This window comes from Protobothrops mucrosquamatus, unplaced genomic scaffold, assembly GCF_001527695.2.
Source record: "Protobothrops mucrosquamatus isolate PMUCROS unplaced genomic scaffold, P.Mucros_1.0 scaffold1463, whole genome shotgun sequence".
Classification (NCBI taxonomy): domain Eukaryota; kingdom Metazoa; phylum Chordata; class Lepidosauria; order Squamata; family Viperidae; genus Protobothrops; species Protobothrops mucrosquamatus.
The window spans coordinates 135,176-157,033 of record NW_015387641.1 but is presented as its reverse complement, the minus strand read 5'-3'; the positions used below and the strand labels follow the sequence as shown (position 1 = coordinate 157,033).

Sequence of the window (21,858 nt, the reverse complement as noted above, 5' to 3'; positions counted from 1 at the left end):
GTCAGCCTCGACATTGGTTTTCCTCTGGGCCTTACGCATCCGTGTAATCTCCAGCCACGTAATTTGCAAATTAATGTGGTGGTACTAAGGATTTAATGTATCACCGCCTCCTAGTCAGTCGGATCTTTTTTTCAGCAAGCCACATTGGAAGCGAAACAAAATTTAGAATGTGATGGAAGACATCTATTTCCCTTTCATTGCCTTTCCCCCAGCAATCAAATTATTTTCTGCAGCCAATTAAAAAAAAAAAACCCTTGTTAGTGGAAATGCATCCTCAAATCAACTCGGTTAAAACTTTGCTGCTGTTTTTTTTTTAAAGGAGCGGAGAAAAGCACGAGAAACACTCTCAACTTAACCCAGTTTGTTTGGTGACTGTTCAAAGTTACGACGGTGCTGGAAATAAGGGATTTGTGACCGTTTTTCAGACTTACAACCCGCGGTCACGTGATTGACATTCAGACGCTCGGCAACTGGCTCGTGTTTATGACTGTTGCCGGATCACGCGATCCCCTTTTGCGACCTTGGGCCGAGCGAAGTCAATGGGGAAGACAGGTTCATTTAACGACTGTGTTCCTAACTTAACATTGGCAGCGATTCACTTACCAACCGTGTCAAGAAAAGACGTAAAATGGGACAAAATTCACTTGACTGTCTCGCTTAGCGACAGAAAATTTGGGCTCCTTTGCGGTCAAGGACTACCTGTACATTTAAAAAAAAAAAACACAAGGAATGACAGGCTTTATATCCGTGCCAAATTCTTCACCAGGAAGGACACAAATTGAGAAGACTGATTTTGAGACAACCTCTGCGAATCATTTAATTAAGTAATGTCAGATCTAGGTCTGAGGTCGGATGGGAATTTTATTCCCCGCTCTGCAAATTTATTCCCGGTGTCTCTCTCTCCGAGATTGTGTGTCTGTCCTTTTCAATTGCTGCAAGGGCTGTATGTGTGTGTTTATGTGTCTTACGACTTTTCTTGCCCCAGTTGTTAAGAGAACCGCTGGAGTTGTTAAGTTAGGAACATGGTTATTAAATGAATCTCACTTTCCCGTTGACTTGGCTTGGTCGCAAAAGGGGATCGCGTGACTCCCCCCCCGGGACTCTGCGACCGTCGTAAATATGAAGCAGTTGCCAAGTGTCTGAATTTCGATCACATGAGCCTGGAGAGGCTGCAACGGACGTTAAGCGTGAAAAATGGTCTCAAGTCCCTTTTTCCAGTGCTCTTCCAGCTTGGAACGGTCACTAAAGGAACCGTTTCAAGTCAAGGACTGCCTGTGTTCAGATCTCCCCCCTGTTATCCTGAGGATAATGAATTGAGTAGAGTGGCACTTATGCAGTATTGACTGGAGAATATTAACACCCTAATATTTGGATAACGTAAACCTCTAGCAATAAAAGAAAGTTCAGTCAATGGAACCTGCCTTACGATTTTCACAATTTACGGCCGCCGTCGCCAGGCTTCATTACGGATGTAAATTGAGGACTAGACGCATCTTGCTGCAGATTCATTCCTAAGTATCAGAATCAGAGTAGAGCTGGAAGGGACCTGGGAGGTTTTCTAGTCCAGCCCCCTGCTCAAGCAGGATACCCTAGACCAGGGGTAGGCAACCTTGGCTCTTTTATGACTCGTGGACTTCAACTCCCAGAATTCCTGAGCCGGCATAGCTCAGCTTGGAAACTCTCCCTTTCCCCTCAGCATGGCTGGCTCAGGAATTCTGGGAGTTGAAGTCCACGAGTCATAAAAGAGCCAAGGTGGCCTACCCCTGCCCTAGACCATTTCAATCAATCAGAGTAGAGCTGGAAGGGACCTGGGAGGTCTTCTAGTCCAGCCCCTTGCTCAAGCAGGAGACCCTATCCTACTCCAGACAAATGGCTGTCCAATCTCTTCTTGAAAACCTCCCGTGAGGAAGGACCCACAACTTCTGGAGGCAAGCTGTTCCACCGGTTAATTGTCCTCCCTGTTAGGGAGGACAATCACACCCCTCCTGCCTAGCAAAAGTGGCTGATGACGTCAGCCATCGCAAGCAATCCCTCCGATTTACAAAGAGTTTAATTTACTGCCTGCAAGATTCTTAAGCCCTCCGTTCCTCCCTGGCATTCTTCGAAAAAAACGCTTTATTTCCTTCCTCGCCGCCTTACTAACAAACCTCGTGGGGAGAAAAGAACACACCGGCATGACAGAGACAATGAGGTTTCCGACTGAACTCAAAAGAGAGATGTTTGACAGGCAGGGAAACGAGGCACAATTAGAGAAGCAGACTTATGCTTGGACAGATGTTAACAGAGAGCAAAAAAAAAACCAGGGATGGAAAAAAAAAAAAAACAAGAGCTCCTTTGTGCCATCAAACAGCATCCGCTGGGACCGTGCTAGCAAGCATCTCGGCATTTCAACTTCAGTTGATGGCTTTGTTTTTGTTTTTTTTAAAATAAAATTGTGTTGTTTTACTTACTGCCAAAATTTGGAGCTGCACCTGGAAGAGAAGAGCAGAGAGAAGGAGACGGTCAACAAGGATAGGAAGGAAGCCAAACGGGATGTTAATTACGCCGCCCAGAGTCAGCCTGTAGGGCAGATGGGCGGCATAAACATGTAAAAAATAAATAAATTAAAAGACTGCCTCTAAGGGGCTGCCACAAAGAAGAGGGGTCGACCTATTCTCCAACGTACCTGAAGGCAGGGCAAGAAACAATGGATGGAGATTATTAAGAATAGTAGAGTTGGAAGAGACCTTGGAGGTCTTCTAGTCCAACCCCCTGCACAGGCAGGAAACCTTGTACCATTGCAGACAAACGGTTGTCCAATCTCTTCTTCAAAGCCTCCAGTGATGGAGCATCCACAACTCCTGGAGGTAAGTCGTTCCACTGATTGATTGTTCTCAGTTCTCAATTTGCTCCTCTTCTTGATTAGTTTCCACCCGTTGCTTTCTTGTCCAATTCAAGGAGAGAAGCAACCTAGAACTAAGGAGAACTTTTCTGACAGTGAGAACAATTAACCAGTGGAACAGCCTGCCTCCAGAAGTTGTGAGTATTCCATCACTGGAGGCTTTTAAAAAGAGACATTTGTCTGAAATGGTATAGGGTCTCCTACTTGAGTAGGGGGTTGGACTAGAAGACCTCCAAGGAATAACTCTGTTATTTGACTCCATCTATCCATCCATCCATCCATTCAGTTGTAGAGAAAGTGTCTCAGGATCCCTATGTTTATTGAAGAGTAGGTCCTTGTTCTTGAGGACCCTGCTAGCTAATTCACTGGGAACAGACAGGGAGGTAACTTAGCAACAGATCTATCTTGGAATCTTGCTTCATTTTTTTTTTCTAGTGCAAGGGTCTCCAAACTTGCAGCTTTAAGACTTGTGGACCAACTCCACAAGTTCTAAGCTAAAGTTGGGAGCTGAAGTCCGCAAATCTTAAAATTGCTTCGTTTGGAGACCTCTGTTCTAATGGGAGAGGTGAATCCCACAATTCCGAGGATTAATTCCCCGTTTTGAGCATTAATGGAAATTGACGCAACATGGAATTGACTAACCATTCTTTCTGCTGATGGTTTCAATGGACCATTTTCAGACAAGTCCTGTTCTAGACTTCTCTACTTTGATTTATCCACGATGTTCCTTCCCTATCTCCATCTCTGCAGGCTTCCCATGGAACTGGTAGTTGAGAAGATGCTACATCTCAAGGAGATGATGCTTCTCCTTCTGGGGGCGGGCTTCAACTCACAGCTGTCTTGCCTGCCATACTTACACACGTTAGGAGAACCGTTGGGACGGGGAAGGTAGGATCCAGCTCTCCAGGATTTGCTCCGAAAATTCTTCTTGCATCTGCCACAGTCCTGTCCCGTTGTGTTATGTTCACATTCACACTGGAGACTTCCTTCCTTGAAAATGCACTGGTTGGCATGGAGATTACATTTACACCTGCAGGGGAAACAGAAGAGAGCAACCAGGGTGTGATCCTCTGGGCTATCTGCAGAGGTATTTAAAAATGTATGCCAGACTCTTTTGAGCTGAATCCTCAAAGCGGCTTGCACTGGCATCACAGAAATATTAAAATAGAAAAGCATTCACAAGTCATTAAAGAGCAGAACATCCAAAGCCAGGATCTGCATTTGAATGAAGCCACAAACTCTTAAGGAACTCAAGCCAGGATTTGCCTGAAAACTACAAGGGACAGATTAGATGAAACCTGGGATCTGGGAGTTCTAGTGGACAATCCCTTAAATATGAGCCAGCAATGTGCGGCGACAGCCAAAAAAGCCAATGCAATCCTAGAAGTTCAAGAAAGAGTGAGCAAACTTTACAAGTCTTTGCAGTTTAGAGATGCGTTTAGGAAAACCAAGTTAAAGTTGTTGTTTTTTTCTCATTTGGCAGAAGACCTTGGGACCCCACCAGCCTCAAGGAACTGATGCAATATTATAAAAACTCCGTGAGATTGTAGAAGACCTCGAAAAAATCTTTCCGGCTCTGTTATTCTGTTATTCTCTAAGGAAGAGGAGATCAGCCATGTTTGAAATAGCTACATGTATCCTTGAAATTGTGTTTTTGGGGGACAGGTATGTGTGTGTGTGTGTGTGTGTGTGGAGTGGATGTCACAATTTCATGCCTTCCTAGACAGCCAGATTTAAACTAAAGAAGAAAGTCAGTAAGCTGTTCTCTAAAAGGTTAGGCAGGCAAGCAAATAATTCATTAACAGCAAATTCATTAACAGCAAATTATAGGAACAGCAAATTGATGTCGCCACAATGGGGGTCAAAATCCCGAGAAACGCTCAAAACAAGAGGAGAAACAGGTGATCCACAGAAGACGAAATGTATAGAAATTCAATGAAATCTTTCTTTAATCAACAATTTGGGGCGGGAGGATTGTCAAAATGTATGCCATTTGCAAAAATTGCACCATTTTGTAATTACACGATTGACATGTTTATGTCTGTTTTCTAATTACACAAAATATTTAATTAAGTCATTGCATAGTTATGCAAATGATGTACATTTATATAGATGAGAACAACCATGTCAGTGTTACCAGATTGTTTTGTGGACAACGGACTTTGCCTGTTTGGGATTTAATTCCAAACTAAAAATCACATCCATCACATCCAAAGTCTGCTGAATCTGGAAAAATCTAAGTTTTACTGTATTTCCAAGAAACGGTGTAAAGAGAAACACATACAAACAACTTTGTTTGGACCGTTTGAACCAATGACATGCTGACCCACAAGGAAACCAACTAAGAGAGACAAAAGCCTTGCAGATGGAAGAAATATAGTCTCTAGGTCTTTCGTTAACCTTGATAAGTTGATGAGGTCAACACAGTCCCTTGAAGGACACAAAACATTGAAAACTGTCAGAAAATGGGAATGGTTTGGAATGGATGGATGACAGATAGATAGATAGATAGATAGATAGATAGATAGATAGATAGATAGATAGATAGATAGATAGATAGATGGATGGATGGATGGATGGATGGATGGATGGATGGATGGATGGATGGATGGATGGACGGACGGATGGACATACAGACAGATGATGAGAAGATGAATGGGATGGATGGATGGACCAATGGACGAATTTAAGGAACTTTAAACTGGAATGACAATCAAGTGTGAGGTCCAAAACCTCATGAGATCTTAAGAGAACCAAGATTGAATTGATCACACTGTACCGGCCACCCCATATCGTGGAATTTGGACGCCACATCCCAGCCAACAAAGGCTGTAGCCCCCAAATCCAGTTCCAATGTTGTTGACTGCTACCATTGACCCCATCTCAGTTGATCATCTCCAGCTGGAACTGTCAGCCCTGTACTGTACTCCTGAATGAAGTTCTGCCTTCTCTTGCCTTCGGTCTGGCCTCCTTAATTTCAGCTCAAGCATCCCTAATCTGGAGCTTGCGTGAAGCATGCACGATCCGAGAAAGTCGGTCTGGATGTCCCTCCCCCCTCCCTCCCTTAACCGATTTCTTTCCATCTCATTGAGCTGTCCCCTTGTTCAGCTGTTCCATTATCTCCCTGGACTTGACAAGTTCCTTTGGAGTCACCCGCCTCTTACCCAGATAATTGCTGTTCCAAATCAAATAATCAATGCATATTTAAGTAACCATCAGGCTATTCCTGGCGGAACCGCTTGCAAGCCCTTGCACGGGGGTCTGTTAACACTCAAAGCTGATCCCTTTGCAACCTATCCGTATTTTGCTTTACGGGCCCGGTTCCGAGAACAAAGTATAATCGATTGTTCCCGACAGATCGGTAGCAAAGATTACACCGGGGGGGGGGGAGAGAGGAATTATCACACATACCCAGCAAATAAGATGAAACAAAACGACTCTGTGTTTTCCAGGGTGTATAAGAGATAAAATATTAACTCATTTTTCTTTTCCTTTCTTTTCCCCCCCGTCACGGTTCAAACTAAGGCTCGTTTCAGAATCTTAATAAGATTTGGGACTTGTCGCTTAACATCTGGGCAGCCCCTCTCGTTTCCATCAAGTCACATCTGGAGAAACGGGTCACGTTCGGATTATTGCACATTAAGGAGGAGAGCTGGTCATTTAGAAGCCATTCAAAGCAGGGCGACGAAGCCGGACTGGGGAACTGAGGACACATCTAAGGTTTGGGGCTGTTCAGCTGGAGAATACAGGATGATAGAGTTGGAAGGGACCTTGGAGGTCTTCTAGTCCAACCCCTTGCTCAAGCAGGAGACCCTCTACAATTCAGGACAAATGGCTGTCCAGTTTCTTCTCGAAAATTTCCAGTGATGGAGCACCCACAACTTCTGGAGGCAAGCCGTTCCATTGGTTGATTGTTCTCACTGTCAGGAAATTTCTCCTTAGTTCTAAGTTGCTTCTCTCCTGGATTAGTTTCCATCCGTTGCTTCTTGTCCTGCCTTTGGGTTCTTTGTAGAATCGGTCTACCCTCTTTTCTCTGTGACCACCCCTCAGATATTGGAAGACTGCTATTGTGTCACCCCTAGTCCTTCTCTTTGTTAGATTAGAAGGCTAAACGGTAAAGTAAATGATTGATTCATCTGTCGTTCAATCAGCACCCAGCACCCAATATCCAGACAAGCAGGGATTAACACCAGACAAATGATCAAAGAGAAAAAAAACAATATCCTAAGCAAGGGATTATCAAGAAGGGAACCACACCTTCACCAAGACTGAAAGGAGAAGCTACTATATATAAACAGGGAGCAAACGCCACGCTCGCCAGCACTGATGAGGTTACCTAGTTGGGTCATGAAACGTCTGCAAGAAAACCATCAAGCTTAGAGAGCACCAAGGACCTCAGTCCTCGTCCTCCTCCTCCTCCTCCTCCTCCTCCTCCTCCTCCTCCAACCCACTCCCTTGTAGCACTGATAATGTTACCTAGTTGGGTCATGAAACATCTGCAGAAGACAACCAAGCTCAGAGAGCACCAAGCACTGTACAAATGAACACATTCCTGGACATATTTTCGTTTTTTCCCTGGTGGATTCCCTTATCTCACCCCAATTGTTTTTCTTTCCTTATTCTTTTTACTAGGTCAAATCCTTCCTTCCTAACTTCCTTCCTCCCTCCCTCCCTCCCTCCCTCTTTTTCCTGTCCTGAATTTGTGAGAGCTTGCTTTCCCATGGTCCAAAGTAAAAAAAGCATAATACCAAGCCAGTCCACTATCAAAGCAAGAGACAGATGGAAACCGTTGTGCCCACCCAAAGGAGATTGGCGTCCAGCCCGCTTCATCACGTGAGCAGAAGATAGCAGCGTGAAAATCTGAACCTTGATCTCACTATAAATAGAGCCCGCGTTTAATTCACAGCAGTTATGGGAAGGTTTTCAAACACGCTCTACGATAAATCTATTTATGGGAAGCGATTGATCTTCAAAAATCAATCCTTGAAGGCTATTCTGCCGTGCCAGCCTCGTAGCAAATGATGCCACATGTAGGCTGCCACATGTTCCTACTACTAGCATCCTTAAAATGTGTGGACGTCGACTCCCAGAATTCCCCAACCGGTATGGAGCAAGGGAAGGAGGGAGGGAGGAAGGAAAAAGAGAAGGAAGGAGAAAGAGAAGGAAGGAAGGAAGGAAATTAAACGAAGAAGGGAAACATTCCAAGGTACAGAGAACATGCAAATACTTTTAGGCATAGTGAGAAAGCTTAATAATTAGTCTGTAATTTATATGCATCTCCTTAATTGGATTGTACATAATGGGAGCCTTCAGCTCATGCCCATGCCATTAACTCCAATTTCACTCTGTCTATCCAGGCAACTTCAAGATCTGCCAGCTGTTAAATAAAGGAGAAAATTAAATTGACCAGGGAGGATGTCTATTCTGATCTTTCCTGCTTCGTGTGCAGGCGCTCCATATGCAAAGTGAGAAGAAATGAGATTGAAAAGATCTTCCTTCCTTCCTTCCTTCCTTCCTTCCTTCCTTCCTTCCTTCCTTCCTCTTTCTCTCTCATTCTCCTTTTCTTCTTCTTTCCTTCCTTCCTTCCTTCCTTCCTTCCTTCCTTCCTTCCTTCCTCTTTCTCTCTCTCTCATTCTCCTTCCTTCCTTCCTTCCTTCCTTCCTTCCTTCCTTCCTTCCTTCCTTCCTTCCTTCCTTCCTTCCTTCTTTTCTTTCCTTCCTCTCCCATACCTGGAGCAATCCCGTAAAACTAGTTTTTCCTTCCTACCACCTCGGATTCCTCCATTCTGCTGTGACGTGCCAGCCCTTGCTCACCAAAGACAGACTTTCAGGTTTCTATTCCTGTCCCGGGCCTGGCACCTCCTTTTGTTACTTGTTGGATCAATAGGGGCAGGACGGAAGGGCTAGCATCGGAGGAGAGACGGAAGGAGGAATAAAAATAACCTGTCCTTTAAAGGAGAGACTCACAATCTGCAAACTTTTGCTCGTGACCAGCAGAACAATTGTCTGGCGTCGTTTTTTTGCCGCTCTCATGTTGTTTGGGGAAAGAGAATTGGTTTTGACATTTCTTGCAAGGGAGAAGAGAATTTTTCCAAGGGGGGGAAAGGGAGGGAGGAAGAGAAGGAAGAAAGGAAGAAAAAAGAATAGAGAAGGAAGGAGGGTTGAGAGGAAGGGGAAGGGGAAGGGGAAGGGAAGGAAGGAAGGAAGGAAGGAAGGAAGGAAGAAGACAGAAGGAAGGAGGGTTGAGAAAAGGGAAGGTGGGAGGGAGGGAAGGAAGGAAGGAAGAAAAAAGACTAGAGAAGGAAGGAGGGTTGAGAGGAAAGGAAAGGAAGGAAGGAAGGAAGAAAAAAGAGAGAAAAAAGGAGGGTTGAGAGAAGGGAAGGGAAGGGAAGGGAAGGGAAGGGGAAGGAAGGAAGGAAGGAAGGAAGGAAGGAAGGAAGGAAGGAAGGAAGGGAGGGAGACTGAACCGGGGAACTCAAAGGAAAAGATTGCAAACAAAAGAACAGTCATTCATATTCACCTCTTGGCTTTCTTGTCACTAAGTACGTATAAGAACATTTCATTCCACTCTGGAGAATTTCATCAAAATGTTTGTTTGTTTTAGCAAAAAAAAAAAAAGCAACCAAAAGCAATTTCTTTTCCACCAAATAAAAGGGGGTAGGGTTTTGGGGGGGGGTTGTTTAAAGCAAAAGATACCAAAGAAACATAACCCGCCTTAAAACCCTGAAACCGTTTGGTGGTTCTGAACCAACAAGACACACCTTGGCACCTTTGCTTCTCGATCCCGGATGCCAGCGACGAAAGAATGAAAAAAAAAAACCCAAAAAGGAAAGCCGAACTCCGATTACCTGCCTGTGACTTCAATATTGGAGATCGCGTAGAAGTATTTGTACAAGTTCTCCCTCTGGACGTAGGTGCCTCCCAGCGCCGGTTTCAAGAGCCGTATCCTCAAGTCCGTCACGGTGAAGAAATCCTTAAGGCCCTTGGCGCTCTCCAGCCTGGTGTAAAGATTGTCCATGTTTCGAAGTTCAGGCCCGGCAAAAATGGCAAAGCGGTCCTTCACCTCGAATCTCGCCTCCTTTTCTTTCTTGGACCCCACCCAACGAGAGTATTCCTCCGTGCAGATGACCCTGTTGACGCTGGTGGTGGACAGCTCCCTCACCTTCCGTGCCGGCATGCCGAACGCCTCGTTGCACTCATCCGCATAGTACTGGTAGGGGTGCCAAGTCCTCCCGTTGTCCACGGACTTCTCCAAGATCATTTTGGTGGGACGGCCGTACTCAAAAGTCAAGACGACATCGTTGGTTAACTCAACGCTCTTGTTCCAAGACAACGTGATGTTGGCCAACAGAGGCTTCGGGTAACGGCTCCAGGTTACGCTCTGCCAGTAGGTGGCCAGGCCTTCGTCTTCTTTGTCGAACATCAGCTTGGGAGGGTGGGCCAGGTCCGGATTGGAAGCATCGCACTCGTCGCTACACAAGTATGGGTTTTCCTGGAAAAAGAAGAAGGAGAAAGACGAGAATGAGAGGAGGAGAAGGAAGGAGAGATCGGAAGAGCTTCGGACATGGAACAATAGGGTGGGAAGAGACCTCAGGGGTCTTCTAGTCCAACCTTTTGGGCACCAGAGGTTTTTCCTGGAGAGTGTGTGGGTTTGTCACAAAGTGACGTACGACCGCTTTTCACCCTTAACGACCGTGGCAGCATCCCCAGGGCCACGTGATCAAAATTCGCATGCTTCTGACTCCTATTTACGATGGTCGCAGAGTCCCGGGGGGGGAGGATCACGTGATCCCCTTTGGTAAACTTCTGACAAGCCAAGTCCAGATTCACGTAACAACGGTGGAGACTAATTTAACAACTGCAACTTAACAACAGTGGCAAGAAAAGTCGTAAGAACGGGGCAAAACTCACTTAACGAATGTTAAAGTTGCGGAGTTAAATTTGGGGCTCCCTTGTGGGTTTGCAAGAACCCAAATACAATTATCTCCTAGAAAGGACTACTCATCCTGTCCATTGTTTCGTAGCCAAAGAGGTACGTCTCCCATCCAGTTCTCCGTTGCTCATTTTATTGCTCATGGTCTCACGTCCATCGGTCAAGCTGGATTTACGACGGGTTACAATTTGGTGTGTATATTTAGACGTTTGGGGTTCCCTTTTTTTAAAAAAAATGTTTTATTGATTTTCTAGTTTTACATATCTCGTGGCTTTTTTTCCTGCCCTCTCCCTCAGCACGTACAGTATCGCACGTACAGTACTGCACGTACCGTATCGCACGTACGGTACTGCACGTACCGCACGTACAGTACCACACGTACAGTACCACATGTACCGTACTGCACGTACCGCACGTACAGTACTACACATACAGTACCGCACGTATACTACTGCATGTACACTATCACACGTACAGTACTGCATGTACCGTACTGCACGTACAGTACCGCACGTATCGCATGTATGGTACCGCACGTACAGTACCGCACGTACACTACCGCATGTACCGCACGTACAGTACCGCACATAACAGTACATGTACCGCACATACAGTACCGCACGTACCGCACATACGGTACCGCACGTACACTACCACACGTACAGTATCGCACGTGCAGTACTCTGCCTGATAAGTTTCCATGCATTACTTCTTGTCCTGCCCTTGGGTGCTTTGAAGAATAGGCTTAAATTTAAAGGGGGGGGGAGAAGGAGACTGGGATTAAAGGATTCCCCCCCCCAAACACACTTTCCGCATCCTTCCACAGAATCAAATTTGAGCAAAAGCAGGCTGAGACCCAGCACCCCATATATAACATTGGAAGATAATTAAACGTCTCCCTCCCAGGCATAAATTGATAACCCACAAAAGATCGGGCAGGAATTCCTAGTGAAGCGAAGATATTTGCCGACAATTAATTTCAATTCCATTCACAGATTTCGAGGGAGGGAGCTGCCTTAATTAATTTAGAGTGATTACTGCTAATAGCCAGTAAGTGGGAAAACACAGAGCGCAGAGATGATCAAATAAGAAGAACCAGATATTGGATAAAGGCAGGCCAGCCTTGCCAGCATGAAAAAGGAGCAGTTCGGGGATTTAAAAAAGGGGGGTCTTTTCCCTCTTCCTGTCCCCCACTTCTTTTTATTTTAGAAATTGTTTTGATAGAGCCGAGATGTAGCCTTGCCCGGAACAAGCTGCACAAATGCACGAAATGGGTTATAAACAGGATAAAGAGATAGCCTAAAACCTGTCAGGTTGAAATCACAGGAGCATCTCTACTCTACTCTACTCTACTCTACTCTACTCTACTCTACTCTACTCTACTCTACTCTACTCTACTCTACTCTACTCTACTCTACTCTACTCTACTCTACTCTACTCTCTGCATTCTGTTCTACTCTATTCTGTTCTATTCTTCTGCTCTACTCTACTCTACTCTACTCTACTCTACTCTACTCTACTCTACTCTACTCTACTCTACTCTACTCTACTCTACTCTACTCTACTCTACTCTACTCTACTCTACTCTACTCTAATGAGAATCTGGTCAACAGTCAAAGCTGAATTGCCACCAGATAAGGGACAACGGAATTCAAGGGGAGGCTGGACTTGGTCTTTGGTGACAACGGAACGATTCCAAACTGACGACCCATTTAACCCCACCTTCCAGTTCAGCCTGCTCTTCTCCTTCAGGACCCGACTCTAAATCGGTGGATTAATTTCCTCCCGAGTGAGGTGCCCTTCACCTGATTGCACCTGTCTCCTTGGAGGAAGCCGAAGGAAATAGAGTTGGCACAGCCAAGACCCTGCTGAGTTAAATTAAGCAACGGGAGGTTTCAAATGTCTGAAATTTCTGCCTCTCTTCGTACTTCTCCGGGGCGATCGATCGGCTGCTCTTTCCCAGACCTCAGGGCTGGTTTGGTTTTTTTTCTTCTTCCTTTCTCTTTTGATTGCTTCCCAACGCAAAGGCTGCTTGGCTCCAAAGTCATCCGTGGCAACTCCCTGGCAAGCGAGGGGTGGCTTGGGGTTGCCATGAATCAGCAGAAAAAAAATGATGCTGTAATCGGAGTCCAAGACCCAGCCTTGTTTGCTCCACTGCTTCTTCGGCCTGCTTTGGTCTTCTCTCCCTCCGGGTTAATTTTGATTTTTCCGAGCATCTGAGCATCACTTAAGCTCATCTCTCCCCCCCACCCACCCCCCGTCCACCTCCCTTGGCTGTGCATGCCTGTGCAGAAGAGACTGTTGTTGGTGCATCTGTTTGTATGCAAGATGATGGACAGCGTTCGGCCTTACGATTTGTTTTAAAGTTGTGGATTCTGCTCACGCTTTAAACTTTGGGTAGAGGGTTGGAGGGCTTGCATGGAAGAAGGGGGGGAGGGGAAGGGGAAGGGAGGGAGGGAAGGGGGGAAAGGAAAATTTTAGTTGGGCTTCAGAGATTTTGTATTTCTTTGTTGGTTTACACCTGGCCATTCTTCTTTCCTTCCTCTTCCTTCATCTCTTTCCTCCTTCGTCTTGTTTTCCTTTCCTTCATTCCTCCATTCTTTCCTTTCCCTTTTCTCTCTCTTTCTGCCTCCTTCCCTTTCCTCTCCTTCCTTCCTTCATCTTCTTCCTTCCCTTCCCTTCCCTTCTCTCTTTCCTTTCCTTTTTTTCTCCATTCCTTCCCTTCCCTATCCTTCTTCCTTTCCATTCCTTCCCTTCGCTTCCCTATCCTTCTTCCTTTCCTTCCCTTCCCTTCCCTTCCCTTTCCTTCCCTTCTTCCCATCCTTTCATTTCCCTCTCTCTCTCTCCTTCCCTCCCCTCCCCTCCCCTTCACTTTGGGATTTTTAACCTAGCAGCAATTCTGGAATTCGTGTTATTAAGAGATTATTGCATCAAGAGCCAGGGGGAGCAACCAAATAAAAAAAAAGGGGGGGGGAATTGGGTTTTGAATGGGAGCCGGCAGCTGGTAGATCTTCAGACCCATCTGTCTCTTTCCTTCTCTGGTTGCCAAGCCCAGCAGGCGGAGGGCGCCCGGGCGATAAAGAACGACAACTTTATGCGACAACCGGGGATCTGGCAAAGCCACAAGGAGAACAAAGCCTTGGTCTCTTAACCCTCATGCTTTGTGTTGTTAACAATGGAATCCACAGCAAGCCAACTGTTGATCAGAGGTTTTGACACTCAGTAATACGTCCCGATCCGCCATATGTTCCACTTCCGGTGGCTTTCGGCGCGGGTTGAGTTTGTTAAAAAGCAGTGATTCAGTAGAGGTATCCCTCCTCGCAGTTACGACCCCCAATTCAGCGCAAAAGGTCCGTTGCTAAGCGGGACAGCCGTTAAAGTGGATTTTGCCCCGTTTTACGACCTTTCTCGGCACAGCTGTTATGTGAATCGCTGCAGTTGTTAAGTCACTAAGTGAATCTAGTTTACCAATTGACTTTGCTTGACAGGCCGCCAAAGGGGATCGCGTGACCCTGGGACACACCACAACAGTCATAAATGTGAATCTGTTGCCAAGCCTCTGAATTTTGATCAGCTTATACTGATCAATGGGGATACTGTGACAGTCGTAAGTGTGAAAAAAAGGTCCTAGGTCTTTGACTACACTGTTGAAAGTCGAGGACTATTTTATTAGGCTGTTGCCACAAAGCTTCTACTCCCTGCTTTTACACACATTTTACACAGTGACTCCTTGGAAGCCAGCAAGGAGTTTACACACGTCTATTAATTTAACTTTTCTCTCTTTTACTCCCTCCTTCCTCCACCTTTAAGTTCATATTAGCTGGCTCCTGCACGCATTTGTGGTTATTTTAAAACAAAGAAATAAAACTCCCATTAAAATCGCTTTGCATTTTTAAACATCGTTTCCCCCCAGTAAATAAGCTTTTCAGATGCACTTTTTCATCTGTTGGCTTGATTAAATAATGCTCATTCATTCCGAGTCAATCTTGCTTAATACTGTATACGGATTCTCCAAGCCATTTGCTATCATTCTGCACAATTTGCCTACAACGTGGGCTTCTGGCTTGGAAGTATGGGCAGGGTGTATATATATATATATATATTGGTATGGGTTTTTATTGGAAGTTGTTCAAAAGTCTCCAAAGTGCACAAATCTGAGGCATGAAGGATGGATATATTGATCTTGGGAAATGCGTTCAGTGTGTACGAACCAGACACGAACTAAACTAACATTTTTCAATTCCTATTAGCCACAAGGCCGGCCAGCAAAACTTAAATTTTAAAATCTATCACTTTACAAATATCTTTTTTCACTGTCAGGAAATTTCTCCTTTAATTCTAGGTTGCTTCTCTCCTTGGTTAGTTTCCACTCATTCTTTGAAGACTAGGCTGACCCCCTCTTCTCTGTGGCAACCCTTCAAGACTGCTATTATATACCCCTAATTCTTCTCTTCATTACGCTAGACATACCCAGTTCCTGCAACTTTTCATCTTACGGTTTAGCCTCCAGACCCCTTATCCAAGATGATATGTGTAACAGAATAACAGAGTTGGAAGGGACCTTGGAGGACTTCTAGTCCAACCCCCTGCTCAAGCAGGAGACCCTATATCATTCCAGACAAATGGTTGTCCAATCTCTTCTTTAAAACTACCAATGATGGAGCACCCACAGCTTCTGGAGGCCAAGCCGTTCCGCTGATTATAATAGAATAACAGAGTTGGAAGGGACCTTGGAGGTCTTCTAGTCCATCCCCCTGCTCAAACAGGAGACCTTATGCCATTCCGGGCAAATGGCTGCCCAGTCTCTTCTTGAAAACCTCCCGCGATGGGGCACCCACAACATCTGGAGACGAGCCCTTCCATTGATTTAATTGTTCCAGCTGTCAGGAAATCTCTCTCTTCATTCTAGGTTGGATCCCTCCATGATTGCTTTCCATCCGTTGCCTTCTTGTCCAGCCTTTGATGTGTTGGATCTGCCTCTCCTCTCCGATTCCATGCACGGAGGGAGATTATAGGACTGTTTTGGAGAAATTCATGTTTTCTAGGTTGGAAATTGCGCCTCTAAGCAGATTATCTCCCTCTCCAGACTGGGCTAGAGACATCTAAGCTTGACCGGCTTCCCGTTGCCCGCCTTTTAAAAGAGCTGATCTTCTTAGGGCGGATGAGAGAGTTTCAGAATAAAGAACTGCCCCCAATCCCTTGGTAGTGAAGGCAACCAGGGGCGCCTAAGCTAACCACGGTGGCTCAAAAGCAAACGGTCCCGAGAAGACCTTCCTTGCAGACGGGCAGGCAAACGATCAAGTCCAGCACCAAATAAAGCAAAACCGGTGCCCAAACCAGCCCAATTTCGAAAAGCTCTTCCTTTTATGGCTTTACATAAAAGGGTGTTGCCGTCGTAAATCACGTCGGGCTTGAGTTCGCAACCATTTTTACAACCATTTTTTGACAGGATCTCACAGCTGTAAAGCGGATCGTGCGGTTGTTAAGAGAATCCAGCTTGCCCCGTGGGTGTTTTCTTTCTTTCTTTCTTTCTTTCTTTCTTTCTTTCTTTCTTTCTTTCTTTCTTTCTTTCTTTCTTTTCTTTCTTTACTTTTTCCTTCCTTCCTCCCTCCCTTCTTTCCTCCCTGCCTCCTTCCATGGGTGTTCTTTCTTTCTTTCTTTCTTTCTTTCTTTTTCTTTCTTTCTTTCTTTCCTTTTTCCTTCCTTCCTTCCTCCCTCCCTCCTTTCCTCCCTGCCTCCTCCCTCCTTTCCTCCCTGCCTCCTTCCATGGGTGTTCTTTCTTTCTCTCTCTCTCTCTCTCTCTCTCTCTCTCTCTCTCTCTCTCTCTCTCTCTCTCTCTCTCTCTCTTTCTTTCTTTCTTTCTTTCTTTCTTTTCTTCCTTTTTCTTCCTTCCTTCCTTCCTTTTCTTTCTTTACTTTTTCCTCCCTCCCTCCCTCCCTCCGTGCCTCCTTCCTTCCGTCCTTTCTCCCTCTCTCCCTGCCTCCCTCCCTTCTTTCCTTCCTTCTTTCCCTCCCTCCCTCTCTTCCTCCCTCTCTTTCTTTCCCTTTTCCCTTCCTCCCTCCCCTCCCCTCCCTGTCTCCTCCCTCCCTCCCTTCTTTCCCTCCCTCCCTCCCTCCCTCCCTCCCTAGCCCTTAGCTTCTCAGCCAACTAAACGCTTTAAGGGGTCCATCAAATGTGCTATTATTAAGCCCATCTCATATGGTCTGACCACCGTCCAGATAGGGAAAGACGAGCTGAACATCGAGTACGGAGCATAGCACGCAAGGAAAAAGGGATGGAGAGGTCACCTAAAAGAGGTGAACGTCAACCCTGGGCGCTGCTGGAGGACACCAACTGGGGGGGGGGGTGCCTTGCATTCCTACGCCTTCCAAGCCCTCTTTTCTCGAATCGCTTCCCTAAAATCCGAAGAGCTCCTGAAAAAAAGCTGTCCCCACCGTCCCGCTCGCAAGAAGAGGGAAAACAGCGCAGGAACGCTGCAGCCTCCAGCTATGACAACGCAAAGTGCATTATTGATTCAGGCGGGAGAAGAATCGGGGGGGGGAAAAAATGCTTAGGACGCTGGAAAAGAACTCGGCTCTTTAAAAGCCGCCCTGCCGCCTGCGCTCTGGCTTTGCAGCTTTGCAGGGCCATAAATATTTTATTAATGTTTTTAAAAAGCGGGGGTGGGGGGGCAGGTCTGGCTAATTCAAGTACAGGATTGAGAAACAGCAGGGGAGGGAGGGAGGGAGAGAGAGAGAGAGAGAGAGAGAGAGAGAGAGAGAGAGAGAGAGAGAGGAAAAAAGGAAGAGAAAGAGAGACAGAGAAAGAGAAACAGACAGAAAGAGAGAGGAAGGAAGGAAGAGAAAGAGAGAGAAAAGAGAGAAAGAGACAGACAGAAAGAGAAAGAAAGAAAGAGAGACAGAAAGAGGAAGAGAGAGAGAAAAGAGACAGAGAGAAAGAAAGAGACAGAGAGAAAGAGAGAGAGAAAGAGAGGAAAAAGAAAGAGAGGAAGAAAGAGATTGAGAGATCAGGTTAAAGGAGGCCAACCCAAAACATGCAGCAACTTTCTGAAAAGCAGGTTAAGGAATGTGAATGAGGGCGTGTCAAGACAGAAGAGGGGTTTATCCTTGTTTAGATATTGCCTCTCCGATGGACAAGACTCTTCGCTGTGTTCACACATCACTTTCAACCACATTAGAGTAGCTAACATTAAACCTGGCTAGTATTAAGCATAGCCTTTTGGAAGGAAGGAAGGAAGGAAGGAAGGAAGGAAGGAAGGAAGGAAGGAAGGAAGGAAGGAAGGAAGGTCATGCTTCCTTGCCACAGCTCTTAAGCCAGGAGTCTTCAAACTTGGCCCTCTTATGACTTGTGGACTTCAACTCCCAGCATTCCTCAGCCAGCATTCTGGGAGTTGAAGTCCACAAGCCAATCACTGCAGTTGTTCAGTTAGCAACTCGGCTGATGAAGTGACCCTGGTTCCCCCCCTTGACTTTACTCTCCAGAAGGTCGCAAAAGCGGATCGCTTGACCCCACAGGACACTGCGACCATCGTAAAGACGAGTCAGTTGCCAAGCATCTCCATTTTGATCCCGTGGATGTGGCAGATGCCGCGACGGTCGGGAAGAAGTGTCGTAAGTCCCTTTTGTCAGTGCCACCGTCCCTTTGAACGGTGACTAAACAAGCTGTTGTAAGTCGGGGACTAGCCCAACGTAGATGCGTGAATGCGCAAAGAAACCTCCTTCGCGTAGACCTTTCCGAAGTTCAGCACGGGGTCCCGGAGTCTTGGTGGTCTCCAAGATTTTATTGTAGCAACCAATGGGGAATTGATGCTTGCTTCAGCCCTAAGTCAATTAGTCTTCATTTCCCTTAATGTCGCAGCTGCTTAACTTGAATTAGCAATGGTTGGGCGCTTGACTGGCGGAAAAATTAGGGGGGATTTATGACGGTTTCCAGACAGGATTGCGACAAGACTGAACCAAGCATTGTGTGAACTAGCACAGCCTTCGCAAGTCACAGCCTGATGCAGAGTACAGAATACAGAATTCGGAACGGCAGAGAAATATCTTCCTCCGAAGCGTTACGTAAGATTTCCTCCTGGAAAACTAAATCTTTTCCTGGTTTGGGACTCTTCTGCTTCTTTTAGTCGCGTGGGGACTCGGAGGAACGTGGGGAGACTAGTGATAGGTCCCCCCCTCCCCATCAGTGGTTTAATGTTCAGAAAGCAAGAACATCACCGTCATGTTTATGGCTCAGCTTAAAAAGGTCAAGCAGAGTTTGCATTTCTCTAGGCAGGAGGAAAATAACAAGCTGGCTGTTGGTAAAAGGAAAAAAAAAATCATTTGTCAACTCAGGTCGAGAGTTTTAGTCTTTAGAAGGATCTTAACCAGATCTTAACAGGGTCATCTAAGGCAGAGGTCTTCCAACTTGGCCCTTTGATGACTTGTGGACTTCAACTCCCAGAATTCCTCAGCCAGGTACGCTGAGGAGTTGAAGTCCACAAGTCATCAAAGGGCCAAGTTTGAAGACCCCCTGGCTTATATGGTCCATGCTGGCTGAGGAATTCTGGGAGTTGAAGTCCACAAGTCATCAAAGGGCCAAGTTCAAAGACCCCTGGCTTATATGGTCCATGATGGCTGAGGAATTCTGGGAGTTGAAGTCCACAAGTCATCAAAAGGCCAAGTTCAAAGACCCCTGGCTTATATGGTCCATGATGGCTGAGGAATTCTGGGAGTTGAAGTCCACAAGTCATCAAAGGGCCAAGTTTGAAGACCCCTGATCTAAGGTGATCCTCAGGCTAGGATGGGGGGGGGGAAACAGGACTCTGAACTGTGCCACAGAGAAGAGGGGGGGGTCAACCTCTTCTCCAAAGCACCTGAAGGCAGGACAAGAAACAATGGATGGAAACTAAAGACATGGCTTTTTCAACAAGCGGGTCTGGCCTAGGGAATTTTAGTGGGGTTTTTTAAGGGTAATTTTAAGGGTAATTTTAATGATTGGCCTTTTCAAATATTTTCTTTTAATTTGGTTTTAATATAGATATTTATTGTATTGTGGTTTTTATGAGGCTGTTAGCCGCCCTGAGTCCGGTGAGGAGAAGGGCGGGGTACAAATTAAATTATTATTATTATTATTATTATTATTATTATTATTATTATTATTATTATTATTATTATTATTATCAAGGAGAGAGGCAAGCTAGGACTAAGGAAGGATTTCCTAACGGTGAGGGCAATCAACCAGCGTAACAGCTTTCGTACAGAAGTTGTGGATGCTCCATCACTGGCTGTTTTCAAGAAGAGACTGGACAGCCATTTGTCTGAAATAGTATAGGGTCTCCTGCTTGAGCAGGGGGTTGGACTAGAAGATCTCAGAGGTCCCTTCTGACTCTGTCATTTTGTATTCTGTGTTCAGACTTGCTTATGGTGACAGTTGAAGTTAATTTATGGAGGTTGCTCCCTTAGCTAACAAAGGGAAGATCTAGGAGGGACATGATAGCAGCCTTCCGATATTTGAGGGGCTGCCGCTGAGAAGAGGGGGTCAACTTATTCTCCAAAGCCACCAGAAGGCAGAACCAAAAAGTAACGGGTGGAAATTTGTGAAGGAGAGATCCAACCTAGAGAACTAAGGAGAAATTTCCTGACAGTGAGAACAATTAATCAATGGAACGGGCTCGCCTCCAGAAGGAAGATGAAGTTGGGAAAAAACGAATCAACGGAATGGATCACCCAAGTGTTGAGACGGAGTTGAGATCTCATTGAATACATCCGCAGAGAACCACAGAACATAGAATAATAGGGCTGGAAGGGACCTTGGAGGTCATCTAGTCCAACCCCCTGCTCAAGCAGGAAACCCTGTATCATGCCACACAAATGGCCGTCAACTATTATTTATCCGGGCCCCCGAGCTGGGCACTAATAGAGCCAATTAAGGCAACCTAGTAACCTCCCAACATTTGGGACTACAACACCCATAATCCCTCGACATAAGCCACAGTGGCTGAAGGCTTGAGGAGAGCTACCTTTCAAATATCCACATTGCCTTTTCCCAAAACAGATAGAAATACGCTTAAAAAAAACCAAAAAACCAACACCCTTTATTTGTGTTGCTATTTTTTGCGTGCGTGTGTGTGTGTGTGATTTTTACCCTATCTTCTCGTAATCTGACAGCTGCATTCAGCCTCAATTAAAACACCCGGCTTCCATAAATGTGTTCACAACCGATTAACACGCTGTAAAGATGTGAAGCATTTATTTCCCCCTATTTAGAGGAAACTCAGACGCGTGGCTAAAAAGCTTCTTTTCAGCCACAGAGTGAGTCAACTGCAGGGTATACCTTTGCACAGGTAAAAATAGCAACGCCACTCCCCCGCACAAATCAGGTTGCCATTTTTTTTTTTGCTGAACTGGTTTAGGGGAAACTCCTATTTAAAATAATGCGTAGCCCCCCCCCCCTGAATTTGCACAGAGAAATATAGTGATTTATTCAGTCTTCCAGCAGACATTTCTTGTCCCGTCCGACACAAACACGTTGCTAAAATAATCCTGAGTTTTCACGCCGTTCTTTGCACCAATTTTCCCGAAGTGAAATTTTTGATGTGTTTTTTTTTTAGAAATCAAGGTAAATTCATCAACTGGGGATGCCATTTGGAGAGCTTCATTTACCCCTTCGGTCTTCCGCTTTGGCCCCAAAACGTGCCTTGTGAGAGGGTGAGTTTTTGAATATGCATTTCTAGAAGTGTTTTCAATGGCTTTGTCATGCCCACAGATCTCAAATAGAGCTAGTCCTCGAGTTACAACCATATCGGACCCTGCCTATTGTAAGTTGTAAGTTGTATTAGTTGTAAAACACGTTGGTCGCGTGGCCAGTCTGCTTTTAAGACATTTTTTGGTGACAATTGTTAAGCATCCCTTTTTTTAAGATAGATTGCAACAACAATCAAGGAGGAGGAGGAGGAGGAGGAGGAGGAGGAGGAGGAGGAGGAGGAAGAGAAGAAGAAGAAGAAGAAGAAGAAGAAGAAGAAGAAGAAGAAGAAGAAGAAGAAGAAGAAGAAGAAGAAGAAGAAGAGG

General features: G+C 45.6%; 1 protein-coding gene across 1 annotated transcript in view; it reads right to left on the bottom strand.

Moving 5' to 3' along the window:
- The window catches only part of NTNG2 (netrin G2), a 40,924-nt gene that overhangs the window by 10,910 nt on the left and 8,156 nt on the right, over positions 1 to 21,858 (bottom strand). The window contains exons 2-4 of the mRNA XM_029285277.1: positions 9,729 to 10,372; positions 3,739 to 3,911; positions 2,451 to 2,471 (exon numbers count right to left, since the gene is read on the bottom strand). Coding sequence (XP_029141110.1) covers positions 2,451 to 2,471; positions 3,739 to 3,911; positions 9,729 to 10,372 — 838 coding nt within the window. The remainder of the gene's footprint in view (positions 1 to 2,450; positions 2,472 to 3,738; positions 3,912 to 9,728; positions 10,373 to 21,858) is intronic.